Below are 16,517 nucleotides of genomic sequence, written 5' to 3'. Positions count from 1 at the left end.
ACCAGTGCCAAATATTCTCACAAAACATTTGACCAATCCCAACTACTCCCAAAGAAAGTTTGACCAATCCCGATTACCCCCATTCAAAATTTGACCAAACCCACATGCTGCCACGGAATGTTTGACCAATCCCGAATACTCCCACAAGTAGTTTGACCGATCTGGCACACACTCACTGAAAGTTTGACCAATCCCAAACATTCCCACAGAACTTTTAATCGATCTCACCTGCTCCCGCATAAGTTTTGACCAATCTCAGCCAATCCCATCTTCTCCCATAAAACCTGTCACTGACTTGTCCCACAGAAATTTTGACTAATCCCGCCTTCCACAGAGTTTTCCCACTGGAACACTAAAATTTCTTTCTAGGCTCCTTTAGTTGTCTGTTGGCCGAAAATGTCGAAGGTACCTAAACGCATTTTTGTCTTTCCGTTGTCATCATCAATACAGGTGTCATTATATGCAACAATTCTTGCTGTCCTGCTTCCTCATTTCCTTTTTTCTCTTTTGACTTCCTCAAATGCAAGACCTCGTTTCCCATCGTATATATTTATATATTTCCCTTCAGCAGTTTTAGGGGGTTCCCACATTTTGACCTGTGACAGTTTTGTGCACTTAAGTGATTATCCCAGAAAACTCCCAGTGTTGACTGTCCTGTAGCCGTGCCTCCTTTTCAAAACAATTCAAACATTACAAATGTACTGTTTCGATATTTTGTTCTCTTGGTTGTAGGTGTCATTAGGACAGCGCTGGCCAACATGGACAGAGAAACCAGAGAAATGTACTCCATCATCATCCAAGCCAAAGACATGGCCGGTTCAGTGGGGGGTCTTTCAGGGTCCACCACCGTCAACATCACACTCACCGACGTCAACGACAATCCACCCAGGTTTCCTCAAAGTATGTGATGCTTCACTCTTTTCAAACCAGTCTGAGCCAGTCATGTAGAAAAGTAAACGAAATGCAGTCCAACTAGCATCAGCATTCAAACCAAGTACAAGGTTCTGTTTCAAGGTTCAGTCTGTACATCAAACTCCTGTTTTCCGCTCCAGAAAACTACCAGCTCTACGTCCCTGAGTCTGCTCAGGTTGGGAAAGCTGTGGGAAAAATCAAAGCCAATGACGAAGACCTCGGAATCAACGCAGAGATGGAGTACAAGATCACCAACGAGGAAGGGGCGGCCATGTTTTCCATCTCTGCTGACAGTGACAAGAGAGAGGGGGTCATCTCCCTGAAAAAGGTGTGAAAAAGTTAACCCATACTGAAACAATTCCAATTCATTCCAAAAACAAAAAAAAATGTTTATTATATTCTCGAGTCTGACCGCTCAGAAGGTGTTGATGAATTTTCTATAACAGCATGTCTGACAGTAGTGCTATCGTTTCTATAGCAACAGCTCATTCACTGGGACCAAAAAAATGTGTGGAATTGTTGGTATGGGGACGTTTTCTGTAAGGACACGTTCATTTAACATTAATCAATTGTAACAATCAGAGCTTCAGTCAGTCCCTCCAGAATTTGGCGATTTTGCGATCGGAGAAATTAACACAAACTCAAGGAATATCCGCGATATGGAGCTTGCAATTTTTCAAAAATTACCGCAGATTTGGGCCGAGACGCGTCACGTGACGTCATCGCAACGTGCATTCAGCCAAAGCTCTCTTCGATTCACGTGCGTCGAACGCGAGTACAGCTAAAAGGTCTCGTTTACCGACAAACATCACCGTGAAAGAGCGAAGAACAATTCCGTGCGACTGCGATTTCGCCGAACTCTCAAAACGCAAAAAAAACTCGAAGCGCGAAATCCTTTATGGACTGTAAATCTGTACGTTTCAGAGGAATAAAACGTAAAAGTAATTCATTTAGGGGTGAAAACGGTAACTCCAGTAACTTCGCCATGTACATTTTTAAAATAATGTCTAATCATCTGTTTTTCTCTCTGTACAGCATCTGGATTATGAGAAGAAGAAGGCCTACACTTTAAGCATCGAGGGAGCGAATACACACCTGGACCCTCGTTTCTCGCACCTCGGCCCGTTCAAAGACACCACCACTCTGAAGATCATCGTCGGGGACGTGGACGAAGCTCCGATCTTTCCTATGGATTATTACATCATGGACGTCTACGAGAACGCGCCGGCCGGCACGGACGTCGGCGTTGTGACGGCTCAAGACCCCGACAACGCCAGGGGAAAAATCAGGTGACTGCCGCAGAGAACAAATTAAGCGAGTCATCTGCTGTGATGCGTGATATACACGTCCGTGGGATTGTTTTTACATGATTTAGCCGGTGACAGGTGACATTGTGATGTTGTGATATTGTCACATCCTCAGTGTTTTGTCAGATTTTTACAGCAGTGCATATCAAGCATGCGACACCGTGCACTGTTTAGCATTTTCCCCACTGTGTCCAAATTGCTAGCTAATTAGCGGAGCCCCTTGCGAGCTAAATCGGGCGCCGCTGTCACGCATAAGCAGTTGGACTCACACAGGGAATGAGCTTTACCTGAATTACGGAGTAAATACAAAGAAGGAAAAAATTGGATGAGAGATAAATGCTGAAAATGACCATGTTCACGACGCAATAAGTAATGGCACCCTCATTCACCGCCATGTTCTGGTTTTATTTGTCAGAGTATACCTGCTTCAGGAGTTTGTTGTAATAAAATACTCACCAATGGGGTGGTGTGATGAAGCGGAGTTACGTCGTTGATTAATTTCCTATAACAGCTTGCCCTGAAGTACGTTATTCCTCAAAGTACTAACACTGGAGACTCCTTCCTTTAAATAAACATCTCCTTACTGAAAACTCCGCCATATCATACATTTTACAATCCGTTTATGTTTAGTATCTGCCACGCAAATGTCTGTGAAAGAGTTGCTACTATAGAAACGATAACGTTTTAGAACAAGGCGCGACTAGCTGAACCTTATAGCTACAGTGTGTGCTTTTCATGAGCCGGTTTTTGCTGCGTGTGGAAACTGGCTTAGTGTTGAACGCACTTCTACTCCCAGCAGAGTGGTGGAACTGGAACAGCTGGATGTTCACTTGGGAATCGACTCCCGAATGTTGATGCGGTTTCAGCGCATTAGCTCCGCTCGCTTATTCAGCACGGCTGATTTAAATATTTAAATATTCCGCACGCTCAGCAACCTTGCAATTGTTTAATGAGATATCATTATGTTTACTCAGAATAGCGCGGATGAATTAGCCACGCGTCTTCGTTTGACACAGAGTTCTGATCCGCAGGTACTCCATCGACGAGAGCGCAGATGGAGAGATGCTTTTCAGCATCGATGAGAACAGCGGCCTCATTAAAACCACGGCGAGTCTGGATCGAGAGGGCGTGGCCTGGCACAACATCACTGTCAGTGCTGCAGAGGTTGGTAAGTAACTACACTGTCGGTCCACAATCTCCACAAATGCACTATTTTTTTACGTATTTTATATACAGTTAATATCTTTTCTCTTACCCAAGCCCCACCTCTAAAGTGCTATTGACCAATCATAGCTCTTCTGTCAACAGGTAGCAGATCACATAAGGTGTATCTTTGGAGGCGTATATATTAGAAATGAAAGAAGGAAGACACCTGCATTCATATATACTCTTATATTTTCACAGTTTTGGGGTTAAACTAACAATATTTACTTATTTAACCAGTTAGCCACCTTGAGGAAACCAGTTGACAGGATTTTTCTATATATTTTAATAATTTTTCTCTGTTAACTTTAGCCAGCTAGCTAACGTCAAGCTAACCTGACTGGATTTTTGAGAGCATTATTTAAGTCATAATGTTCATGAGCTTTACTACTAGTGTTAGCTAGCTAACTGCTAGCGTTCCCTATCTAGCTGACACGCAATAATGTTCAGCAGCTATCTAAAAACTCGTAACCAGGGAATTCTGAGAAGATTTTTTAATAATATTCGTACATTTTCATAATCATCAATGCTAGTATTATCCAGCTAGCTAAAATGAGCTAATTGCCAACATCAGCCAGCTAGCTAACTTGACCTAAACACTTACATTCGCTAAAATGAGCTAACCTGACAGAAAATTTGAGAGAAATTTTTATTGCTTTTATTTTTCTTTATTTTTGTTTCTTTCCAAGTAGTGTTTGTCAGCTAGGATGAGCTAACAGCTGGTGTTATCCAGCTAGCTAACATGAGGTGATTGTCACCATTAGCTATCTAGCTAACTAGCTAATTGCTAAAACAAGTATTTGTTATTTTCACTGTTAACATGTATAGACGGTTAAAATAAACGAAGGTGAGCGGATATTTCAGATGCAATGCAATCCTAAACCCTGTGTGTTTTCTGTGTACCTGTTAAAAAACATCCGCATACAGTATGAGCTCAAAGACACGCCCCTCTAAACAGCTCAAAGATAGAAACGCCCACAAAGACAGGTGCTTCTTAATGAGCACAGCATCTGTAGCAAACTTTCTGTACTTTTTCCCGTTTGATATTAAAACACTCATCACTCGCATTCTGAACTTGAAAGTCTCTCGAACGTAGCGACGGTATCCGAGTGGGCGGGGCTTAGCAACGGCTAAATTGTTAATCTTATCAGCCGAATATTATCAGCATTTTGTTCAGTCACATTCATCTCATGTTGACGGGAGCCGCAGGGAAGACGTAAATATTATTGACCGAAGCAAATTACTCACTGGGGGAGCGTTGCATTGTGGGATTGACGCCATTGCTATAGGTAATGTGATGCCGTGATGAAAGTGGATAGGCTGAATGACTTCTTTTCATTCTTTCTTTCACCAGCACTTATCTAAACAATAGGTCTTTTCTTTGATTCCTTTTTTTCCCGTGATATAACCGATCACCTGTTCAATCACCTTCAGAAGTCATGTGATGACCAATAATATAGACTTGCTGCTTTTTTTTTTCTGCTGCTCTTGAGCATTTCGCAGTGTTTCAGCACCATCAGTTATCCCCTGTGCACATAGATGTGTGATGCCGAGACCATCTACAGCTAAAAATGTGAAAATATAATCTCACATTATATATAATATATATATAATCTCACAGTGTCTCCAGCACCGCTGAAATATTCATGAAATTTACATTCACACAGCCGCCGCCAGTCTCGGCTTCTCCTCTCATCTCTGTTTGTTTGCACTCGGCTGATTATGTAAAGAAAGCTCCGGAGATTTTAAAATAGGTCCTGCAGGAAAAGACAGACAGACTGCTCACATGAGCTTGAATGGAACTGATGAAATGTGATAGCTGTCTAAAATCCCATCATTTAAACACCTAAATGAGGCCTATCATCATCATAATGATCATAATCATCGTCATATGTGAAAAATAAATCCCGAGTGCATTTTCACTACACAACGACCTGTCGGGTTTTGACGATAATCATCCTGACAGAGATTTGAGCAGTTTTAGGAAACGATCAGCTTTAGGTGTTGGTGTGGAGACTGGTTAATTTAAACACTAAAAGCCCTATTCAGACGGGATTAGTTTATGTGTGAAATGTCATTATTACGCTGCAGAAAAATGGCAGAAAGTGAAAATATCCTGAGTATGGGAAAATTGAGGTAATATTTCTCATTGTGAGATTATTACAAATCAAATATCAGATTATTCATCCTGTTTTCACTCCTTTCTTATTCTACTGGCAGATAATTTAGTTTCTTTCTAAACAAAATACTTAAAAGTAGAAATTAGTCAACATTTCTACAAATACACTAAATAATCTTGTATTTGTCGAAAAAAAAAAAACCCAATCCAATAATATAAAAATGAGCTGAATTCACATATATTCAAAATATTTTTTTGTGATTTATACATTTTTACATGTTAGCTACCAAACATGAGCCAACTGCTAATATTAACTAGCTAGCGCACAATAGCTAACTGCTAGTGTTCGATCACTAGCTAATCTGACAGGATTTTCTGAGAGATTTTTAAATCATTTATATAAATGTGCGTAATATTTATTGCTAGCTTTAGCCAGCTGACATGATGTAACTGCTAGCATTAGTCAGATTGCTAACATGATGTAACTGCTAGCATTAGTCAGATTGCTAACATGATGTAACTGCTAGCATTAGTCAGATTGCTAACATGATGTAACTGCTAGCATTAGTCAGATTGCTAACATGATGTAACTGCTAGCATTAGTCAGATTGCTAACATGATGTAACTGCTAGCATTAGTCAGCTTGCTAACATGAGCTAACTGCCAACATTAGCCAGTTAGCTAACTTGAGGTTGATGCCAGGAGCGAACTGTGGGAAACCAGTATAATGGTTTTGCAGATTTTTTTTATGTTTTTACCAGTAAATGGGTTTAAACGGTCTATTTAGAAGTACATTTTACAAAGTTTTTTGATGGAGAAGAATCTGGGCTCATCCCCAGATGATTAACAGTTCAGCTAATGCCCCTGGTAAATGCTAACTTTCACTAGCCAGAATCATGAGCTAACTTGACAAGATTTTTGAGAGCCTTTGTAAGTCATATTTATAGATGTTTGGTCATCTTTATGGCTAGCGTTAGCCAGCTAGCCAGCTATGAGATAACTGTTATTGTAATACTGTTATTGTTAGCTAAATACATCGTAGCTGAAATATTGTCAGAGCAGCTGTTAGAGAAAGTTAATAAACACCTTCTGATTCAATCACATCTGAGAATTCGACAGTGCCATGGGATAATGAAAATTGCCCGTGTGTGTGTGTGTGTGTGTCTTTCAGACAATCCCAAGTTGGTGAGCTTCGTCCAGGTCACAGTTCAAGTCCTGGACGTTAACGACAACACGCCGTACGTCCAGACTGACAGTGACATCATCGTGTGTGAGAGTACCAAAGCGGGCCAGGTTCGTTTATCACTCTGAAATCTCTTTTTTAGTTATTCTTTTCTTTCGCTTGACTCTCCAGCACTCTATTTCTCCTTGTCACACTTTCATCTCTCGTCTATTCTCTGAACGGCTGGAAACCCACTCTCTCTCTCTCTCTCTCTCTCTCTCTCTCTCTGTTCTCACCCTGTCACGCTCTCATTTTTCTCTTTGATCCCTTTTTTCTGCTGTTCACTGTTCTTCGTCTAAACCCTTTACCGTTCCGCAAACAGTCTATCCCTCTTCTGTCTTCAACTTTGCTTCTCCTTGTGAACTTATAAACAGACACACACACACACACACACACACATATATATATATATATATATATATATATATATATATATATATATATATATATATACACACACACACACACACACACACATACACACACAAATACACACTGCCCCTTTATATGTCTGACACCATCAAACTTGGATTTATCTGTGGCTCTGCAGACTTCCGAAGCCTATTGAACCCATAAATAATTCAGCGTATCCGGTGTTCAGGAGCAGATAGCGACCCACACCGAGGCCCGGGAAATGCTAATCATCACACTTTGCAATTCAGGACCATGTGCAGCTGAGCAGAGCCGCTCAGATCGTCATCGTTGCCGTGTTCTTGACTATCGGACTATCTTTTTCCCATTGAATGATGACAGTTTATTATTGATCTGCTTTTTATGCAGACAAAATTCCGACCGATTACGCATTTGTGATGATAATCGCTTATACAGTACGGACAGAATAAAACGCTCAGTGTCATTCTGTTAAAGGAAAATAATCAACAATGTGGTCATGTGATGAAACAGAGTTACCGTTAACACCGTGTTGATTCTTACAGTATAACAGCACGCCTCTTATTCCTCTTACGGTTTGTCATAATCGAGTAAGTACTTTTTTTATCCGTTTATCATTGCATTTAATATTGTGGAACGTTCACGAAACAACTTTTCTCATTTGTAAGTCGCTTTGGATAAAAGCATCCGCTAAATGAATAACTGTAAATGTAAGTTGGTGCCTGTTGTCGCTTACTTTATAGCAGCTATAAACAGAGAAACCACAGGAAACAAAAATCTCGTAAAACTTAAAGTTACAGCTTTACCTCTAGCTCTGACACTGGAGACTCCTTCCATAAATGTTAAATAAACACATTTCTCCTTTCCGAAAACTTCGCCATATAAACAATCACGCACCCTTTTTTATCTGTTTATAAAGTGAAGCGTCCACCGTACATGAACGAGCTGTTACTATAGAAACCATAACGTATCAGAACGGGCGCTTTCATATAAACTTGTGATTTGCAGCTACTGTCCGAGCTGCTGTTATAGAAAACTAATCAACACCTGATCACCACCAATCAGAATCCAGAATTCAACAGCACTATGATATGACCTGCATTATGCACATTAGTAACCTTAACAACCCATGAACTTGATCAATAGGACACAAGGATGGGATTATTTAAATAAATAAATAAATAAACACAGCGTCAATTAATACAATTATGCTTTTAACTTTATTTTGAATTGCAAAACTTTCACAACTCAATAACTGTTAAACCTTTTCTAAGTCGAAAAATGTATTAGAAGTGAGAACCCTTAAGCCGAACCTACACACATTGTGAATCAAAAATACGTCATTTGTGTAAGACCTAAGCCCCTCCCCTTGTCTATTGGTCCAACTCCATATCAAATTGTAACACAGACTAAAATTAAAACCAAGCGAGATGGCTAACATAACATTCCGACTTACACAAAATATCAAAAAGTGTTGAAAAATCGTGGACATGCTACAAATCAAGTGGATATTTTTCTCTCTATGTACGACATTTACAATGTACACCATCACTGAGGTACGCTTCTGAAAAAACATGGCGGATTTCTTTTTCAATACATTTCTGTCTTTTTGGCTCCACACCAAGCATTATGAACATAACAAGAGAAAAAAACAAGAGCCCCCGTGTTTCTTGAAGTGGTGACAGCAGCGAGTAACGAACAAGAGAAGCCGCCATCACAACCTGGAGCCCTTATTAGAAGCAGGAAGCGAAAGTCAGCGCGTGATGGAGTCGGTGTGAACATGTCTCATCCTTCCAGCTCATGGCAGACGAAGCCCTCTCCACACCCACAGGTGAACTCCAATAATTGGTCCGTCTCAGGCCTGACCTGCATGAGGAAGCCAATTAGGTTAACAAGCTGACAAAACATCATCGCATGCATCTGCTTCCTGCGATCCGGGTGCCACGCTGGGCCAAACACCCTTTAATCCGAGCAGAGGGAATCTGAGGGAGCGTGAAGAGATTGCTGGATTAGACAGAGAAGAAATAAAAACAGGCCATGGCTTCAGTCACGGCAATTACATGGAAGTGTGTTTGTGGTGTATTTCAGTCTTTCGGTGTTGCTCTGTCTCTGCAGGTTATCCAGACCATCAGGGCTACAGACAGGGACAACTTTGCCAATGGACGCTTTTCCTTCACTCTGCCAGCAGACGTTCCTGCCAATCCAAACTTCACCCTCAAGGATAATGACGGTACGAAAGTCAGAAATTAGAGTTCACTATTAAGAACTGTGGTTAGTCAGCTGGGGCACACATTTCTCATAGAGGTTGAAACATTGTGCAGTGACATTAACAACCCCCCGGCGCCCCCACCCCCCAACCAGCTTTGCTCCATCTTACAACAGTTACCGAGTAAGGAAGTTGAAGGCTAACATGTGCGAGATACTTGAATCCAGCTTGCTCCATCTTGTTCAAACTGCTGCTCATGCAGTATCACACTCAGTGGAAAACGCTATTTGCCCTCTTCCGCATACATGAGCCCACAGAGACATGCGATCGGCTACTGTCACTTTGATTGACAGGGGAGTATGCAATCCCGCCCATCCAGTGAGTTCCCGAGCCATATCTCCCTGCAGTTCTCACCTGGTTTCCCAGTGAAGCTAAGCAAGGTTGAGCCTGGCCAATACGGGAGACCTCCTGGGGAAAACTAAGGGGGCGCTCACCCTGTGGTCTGTGTGGGGCCTAATGCGCCAGTATCGTGACGGGGACACTATACTGTAAAAACAGCACCGTCTTTCGGATGAGACGTTAAACAGAGGTCCTGACTCTCTGTGGTCATTAAAATCCCAGGACACTTATCGTAAAAGAGTAGGGGTATAACCCCGGTGTCCTGGTGAAATTCCCCCATTGACCCTTCTCTGTCACGGTCCCCTAATAATCCCCATCTCTGAATTGGCTACATCACTTTCTCCTCTCCACTAATATCTGGTGTGTGGTGGGCGTTCTGGAGGAATATGGCTGCCGTCACATCATCCAAGTGGAGGATACACACTAGTGGTGGTTGAGGAGACACCCCCCCCCCCCCCACACAGAAAAGTGCTATATAAATGTAACTCTAACTAACATGTATGGCTGGGGAATCATCAGGATTCGAACTTGCGATCTCCTGACAATATGAAGAAGGCTTTTTTTTGTTACCGGAGAGCCATCAGTACCTTTGGTAGAAATGCGTGGTTTGGCCGGAGACATTGCGCTGACTGATAATGTTTGCAGTTTGTTGACTCTGCTTAGTGTTTTGCCACTACAGTTTAAGAAAAAAATTTGACAAGTTTATGCTCTCTTGGCAGCAAACCATCGGTTGCCATCGATTTTTAGTGTAGACTCATAGAGACGCTTCTAGCCGAGTCTGCAAAAACTCCAAAGCACCCTTCACCGTGCAAGATGTTGTACAAGATGTAGTTGAAACCTAGTGTTTACATCCTAATGATAAAAATGTCCCACGTATAGGACCCCTGTCCATCCCATAGCACCATGCAGTCTCATTCACACCTTGGTCCAATTGAGCTTAGCTAGAGCAGCTGGAATGTTTTTGCGGATTCTCTCACCTCGTCAAATCAGATCCAGAAGAACCTGTTTGCTCTTATCGCACTAATGAAATTCACCTTGTGAGTGCCGAGTCCCACATGTTTGCTCTGAGTAAAGCACGAGCGCCTCAAGGCAAACATATTTAACATTATGTGTTGTCACGTAGATCTTTGCTCATTCCCTCATCAAACCACGCTCTTCTCATATCAATGGGCCAACTGTGTTGTTGCCCTGGAAACCGGCTCCATGACGGTGTTGCCTCATGGCTGGTTTTTTTGTTTTGTTTTTTTCCGAGATGGTCAGGCTGAAATGATTCATGTGCAGAAAGCAGACTGCTCCTTTAGAGGGCTGAGAGAAAGAGGAAACGAGGGAATAGCAATGGAGGAGGCCTGAAGAGGGCTGTGAGGGTTTAACGAAGCAATCTGGGAGATAAGAAACAGACGCTGAGAGACTCAGAGAGCTCAGAGTGCTGCTGTCGGAGATTTTAGAGCTTTAGTTCGGTGTGTTTCTGCATTTTCTTTTTCTCCAACTGCAACTAAATAACGTCCACATGGAAAAAAATATCTCCGGTGGTCCTGAATATGTCAGTCTCTGTGAAGGAGGTGTGGCCTATTCACCTGTATGTTCTAGTGAAGGAGGCGTGGCCTCTGTAGTTGTCAGTCCTAGTGAAAGGCGTGACTTATGCATCTGTCAGTCCTAGTTAAGGAGGTGTGGCCTATGCATCTGTAAATCCTACTTAAGAAGGTGTGGCCTATGCATCTGTAAATCCTAGTTAAGGAGGTGTGGCCTATGCATCTGTAAATCCTAGTTAAGGAGGTGTGGCATTTTACTCAAGGAGGTGTGGCCTATGCATCTGTAAATCCTAGTTAAGGAGGTGTGGCCTATGCATCTGTAAATCCTACTTAAGGAGGTGTGGCCTATGCATCTGTAAATACTAGTTAAGGAGGTGTGGCCTATGCATCTCTAAACACCGAATCACTGAACCATATCACCCCCTTCACTGTAACTGCCTGTCATACTACAAACCTACAGCTTTGTGCATGTCAGTTTCAGTGAAGGAGGCGTGGCCTGTTTGCATGTCAATTTCAGTGAAGCAGGTGTGGCCTGTTTGCATGTCAGTTTCAGTGAAGGATGTGTGGCCTTTGAGTCTCTCAGTCTTAGTGAAAGAGGCGTGGCCTCTGTGCCTGTCAGTCTTAGTGAGGGAGGTGTGGACTCTGTGTTTCTCAATCTTAATGAAGGATCTGCACTGCTGCTGCTTGTTGGCTCTGTTTTGTGTTTGTTTTCCCAGACATAACACTCTGCCTCAGGGTGTTGCTATGTGAATACTTCTCACTTTCATGGCGTTTATGTGAATTGTGTTTGGTGCCACGTCATGTGACTCTGGTCTATGAAGAGAAAAGTCATGCATGAAGAAGAGGAGGAGGTACAGCTCCCCAGCTGTGTTTGTTTGCACACAGTAGTTGGCATGCAGAAGGAGACAGACGGCACTCTGAAGTGGAGATGTGCCCTCCCTCACTACATCCCTCCCTCCATCACCTGCCAGAATCAGCATCACAGATGATCGTGTTCACACATGCACTGTGGGGCTTAGGACTGAGAGAGAGAGAGAGAGAGAGAGAATAAAAAGAAAGTACAGGTGGACACAGAAAGAGGGAAGACTGAGGTAAAACCACAGAGGAAGGACTTTCTATTGATTACATGCACTTCCCTAAGACTTCTGCCTTTTTAAAGTGAAGTGCGTGGGACTTATCTTGACTTAATGTTAAGTAAGATTACCTTGACCAATCGCAAGACTTTGTGATGTTGATATTTACTTCCAAAACGGTGTTCCTGCTCAAAGTATCTCTTGAGTCTGAGTAACATAACTAATGAAAGCTGACCTAGCGAGTGAAAACTAACCTAGTGAGTGAAAACTAACCTAGTGAGTGAAAGCTAACCTAGCAAGTTAAAGCTAACCTAGCGAGTGAAAGCTAACCTAGTGAGTGAAAACTAACCTAGTGAGTGAAAGCTAACCTAGCAAGTTAAAGCTAACCTAGCGAGTGAAAGCTAACAGCAAGGTCAAGCTAACCTAACGAGTGAAAGCTATACAAAATATTGGAAAATACTGGGGAAAAAATCTCATCAGCACTCTGATATGCAGCATATTGGCACTGTTTTAAAAAAAAAAAAAAAAAAAAACAGAACAGTGTGTCTCCTATTTGTGTATCTGTATTTGTATGGGTTTAGAACAATCAGAATTTGTATTGAGTTCCATCCCTAATATCCACTCTGTCTCTAACAGACAGCAGTGCGAGTATCGTGGCCCGGCGCTCGGGCTTCAGTCGGGCCGATCAGGAGCTCCATCAACTGGCCGTGGTGGTGTGGGACGGAGGAGAGCCGGCACTCAGCAGCACCACCACCCTCACTCTGCGTGTGTGTCCATGCCAACGCGGCCTCCGATCACCGACCTGCCGACCCCAGGCCTTCTTCTCCTCTGCCGGCCTCAGCACAGGGGCTCTCATCGCCATCCTGCTCTGCATCCTCATCCTGCTGGGTAACACGGACTATTATTAGCATACAGTGATGCTAATCAAAGTTAATACTTTATTCGCAAAAAGATCAACAATGATCTTCACTTCATGCTTTTAAAGCCAGTTAATAAATGCTGAACACGTTACAGTAAACTACTAGCCTCTGATTAGCATGAACTCCTATGATACAGATCAGTAGCAATTTTTAGTCCTGAAAGCATCTGTTCCAACTTCTTGAACTGAGATGAAGCTACATGTGCTAACAGACAAAGCAAACAAATATCTACCGATTAGCATGATTTCACTCAACTAATTTCTATTTTTGGCTAATCTGTCTTTTTCTTAGCAAAGTTAGCACGTAATCCATAGTAGTTTTCATTTTTAGCAGAGTTAGCATTGTCCCTTTTATTGGTCCACGTCACACTGACAACCACACTTTTAACAAGGTAATCCTATAATAAACCGCTGCTAGCATCTTGTTTGCGCTATCAGCAGTGTTTGAAACGTTGTTCATGTTACTTCTTTAAAGCTAAAAAATTAGCATGATTTGTGAACAGTATCTGGTATTTGTTGTTAGCAGTAAGAGGCTCGTGGCTAATGTTATTTTCATTTTTAGCATTATTAGTATCGTTGTCACTTCTTTAATTCCACTGAAACCTTTTCAGCTTTTAGCTTGATGTTGTTTGTAACATTCAATGCTAGTTATTAGCCTGCAGTTAGAACTGATTTCACATGCTTAGTGCCTTGTTGCTAAGGGAACAGGCTTTGTCTCTTTGTCTCTCTCAGCCATCGTGGTGTTGTTCGTTACCCTGCGGAGCAAAAAGAGCAAAAAAGAGACGCTGATCATTTCCGAGGAGGACATCAGAGAGAACGTGGTGACGTACGACGATGAAGGCGGAGGCGAGGAGGACACCGAGGCCTTCGACATGGCGGCTCTGAGGAACCCCGAGGCCGCGGCGGAGGCTCGTAAAAAATGTAAGAGGAGGAAAGAGGAGGCGCAGTGTGAGCAGTTCGGGGCCGTAGGGGTGGAGACGCTGAGCCCGTCCCTGTCCCTGCCCGTTCAGGACATCCAGGAAGTCATCCAGCTGAAGGTAGTGGAGGCGGATCAAGACACCAGCGGGCCGCCGTACGACTCGCTGCAGACGTACGCGTACGAAGGTCAGGGCTCTCCGTCCGGCTCCATCAGCTCTCTGGACCTTCCTGATCCTCCGTATGAACCCGAAACGCTCGACCTGGACGCCTCGTGGCCTGACGTTCACTCACTCGCAACGCTTTTCCAGGAGAGAAGCGGTCAGCACACGCTCTAGTGCCGCTCGGTGTGTTTAAAAACCCCGATATCGTGTCTGTTTTTTCCTCATCGGTGTTCAGATGATCCTGCACGGAAAGGTTGTTCCGTTTTCACTGTTTTTTTGGTCAAAATTTTCCGTGGGATTATTTTGACTCTTGGGGATTTTTTCGGGTTTTTTTTTTTTTTTTGGAGAAAACGAGAGAAAATACTAAACACAAGGACCAACAAAGGAAACTATTTTCCCTGGTGTATATTTTATATTGCTTAATAAAGTCCATGATTGCGGATAAATAAATGAGATTATATTTGTAGATTTGTTCTTTTGCAGCGGAAGCTAAACGAAGTGAGTGAATCAAATCACCCCCCCCCCAAAAAAAAGGAAAGGTTTGTATACTGGTTTATTCCTCAGGTACGTGCCCCTGAAATCATAACGGGTGTTTCAGAGCTTCTTGTACCTCTGCCTTAGCGTTATGGACACCAATACGGTAATAAACAACAAACTAGAAAAATATATATTTTTCAAAAATATAGTTTTGGAGATATTCCTATTTTAATTGTACAGTTCATAACTAGAGCGGAATCGATTTTTTTATTTTCGATGACTCATCCTGTACTTGTCTTGTGTTCATCCAATTCAATGCTCTCGAGAACATATAGGCTCCACCCCGGGGGGCGTGTCTTGCTCTACGAAAGCAGCTCGTTAGCAGTAAACATGGCTTGGTGGAGGATAAATGGTTGGAGCGTTGTCGATTGGAAGAGGGCGGAGTTGACCTTGTTGGCTAGCAACAGCTCATGCTATTTTGTGGTAAAAACTAGCTAGTTTGCTAATCTACAGTTAAGCTAGTTTAGGTTTGGTGAGGGTTTGGTGAACACTGTCGTGTAAATCAGTCAAACACTTCGACATGCCGTCGAGCTTTAAACATGACGCAGTCCATTTCTGCTCATCCCAGTGTTCCGTTTTTCTTCTCACATTTATTCACCTCACACTGAGTTTTTTTCATCCTCAGGTCAAAGGGCATGCAATTCAACATAAATCACTGTTGTCAAAACCTAAGAAAATAACTTATTATAATTCCTGAGAACTGGAAGAGTTATAATTGGATTGCAGCAGCGTTCTGTAGAAGGTAATTGGATTCAAATGCTTCACTGGGCACCTTTTATTACGTTCCCACGACTTATGAATCAACTGGGAAAAGTCTGTGTTTGCAATCTCGTCCTGATCAATTCCTCAGTCTCGCAGCACGCAAGCGAACAACACAAGCTGTAATATCTGCTCTAGTGCCGCTGATGATGACGACGACAACGACGAGGACGATTGTCCTGGACTAGGCATGGCTTCATAAAGCATTGCGCAATATGCAAAAGATAACGAGCGAACGAAGCGTCCGGATATCAGAAAATACCACGAGACGGGCGGATAACGCCACACAAAGCGGAGTCGCCTCAACCAGAATTTCAAAAAGGAGCCTTCCTCTGGTATATGATATGATATGATATGATATGATATGGGGAAAAAAAAGAAGAAAACAACTCACTGTCAGTTTATTTAGCTAACTTTCTAAATACAATTGTTGCTATGGTTACACATCAGACGCCAGTATCCCACTCTGTTCGTAAACCGCTCTCCACCAAGCAAATCTGTATGATTCGTTCGTCTTATTTTTCCAAGATTTCGAAAGAAATCTAAATAATAAATAATAAATATCTTAGCAGCCTTAACGAGTCATCCGAAATGCAGTTGAAATCGGACTAATTAATACGGATAAACATCTGTTTACTGGAATAATTATTGGAAATAAATTTGCCCTTTAAACAAAAGTACAGCCTTCAAATGAAAATCAAACCGATATGATATAAACGCAGGATGTCCTCAGGTAACGCTTCTTTCTCGTACAGTTAGCAAAGTTGAACGATAACGTTAGCTGGTTTGAATTTATCTGAAACATCTGATTCGATGTGGAAAATTACAGGCAAATCTTATTGCATCGTTAAAAAAAAAAGAGC

At 42.4% G+C, this 16,517-nt stretch overlaps 1 protein-coding gene across 4 annotated transcripts in view; it reads left to right on the top strand.

The window, feature by feature from the left end:
* Positions 1 to 15,139, top strand: part of LOC128624107 (cadherin-18-like) — a 51,716-nt gene extending 36,577 nt beyond the window's left edge. For 3 of the 4 annotated variants that reach the window (XM_053651440.1, XM_053651437.1, XM_053651439.1), the window contains 8 exons: positions 733 to 900; positions 1,053 to 1,240; positions 1,948 to 2,201; positions 3,251 to 3,387; positions 6,713 to 6,834; positions 9,269 to 9,383; positions 12,997 to 13,248; positions 14,012 to 14,818. In XM_053651440.1, coding sequence (XP_053507415.1) covers positions 733 to 900; positions 1,053 to 1,240; positions 1,948 to 2,201; positions 3,251 to 3,387; positions 6,713 to 6,834; positions 9,269 to 9,383; positions 12,997 to 13,248; positions 14,012 to 14,532 — 1,757 coding nt within the window. In that variant the 3' untranslated portion in view covers positions 14,533 to 14,818. Of the gene's footprint in view, positions 1 to 732; positions 901 to 1,052; positions 1,241 to 1,947; positions 2,202 to 3,250; positions 3,388 to 6,712; positions 6,835 to 9,268; positions 9,384 to 12,996; positions 13,249 to 14,011; positions 14,819 to 14,841 lie in introns of those variants that run through there. The other variant, XM_053651438.1, reaches the window with a different exon arrangement.
* The last annotated feature ends 1,378 nt before the right edge of the window (positions 15,140 to 16,517 follow it).

Source organism: Ictalurus furcatus, chromosome 20, assembly GCF_023375685.1.
Source record: "Ictalurus furcatus strain D&B chromosome 20, Billie_1.0, whole genome shotgun sequence".
Classification (NCBI taxonomy): Eukaryota; Metazoa; Chordata; class Actinopteri; order Siluriformes; family Ictaluridae; genus Ictalurus; species Ictalurus furcatus.
This window is presented reverse-complemented; position numbering and strand designations above follow the sequence as displayed.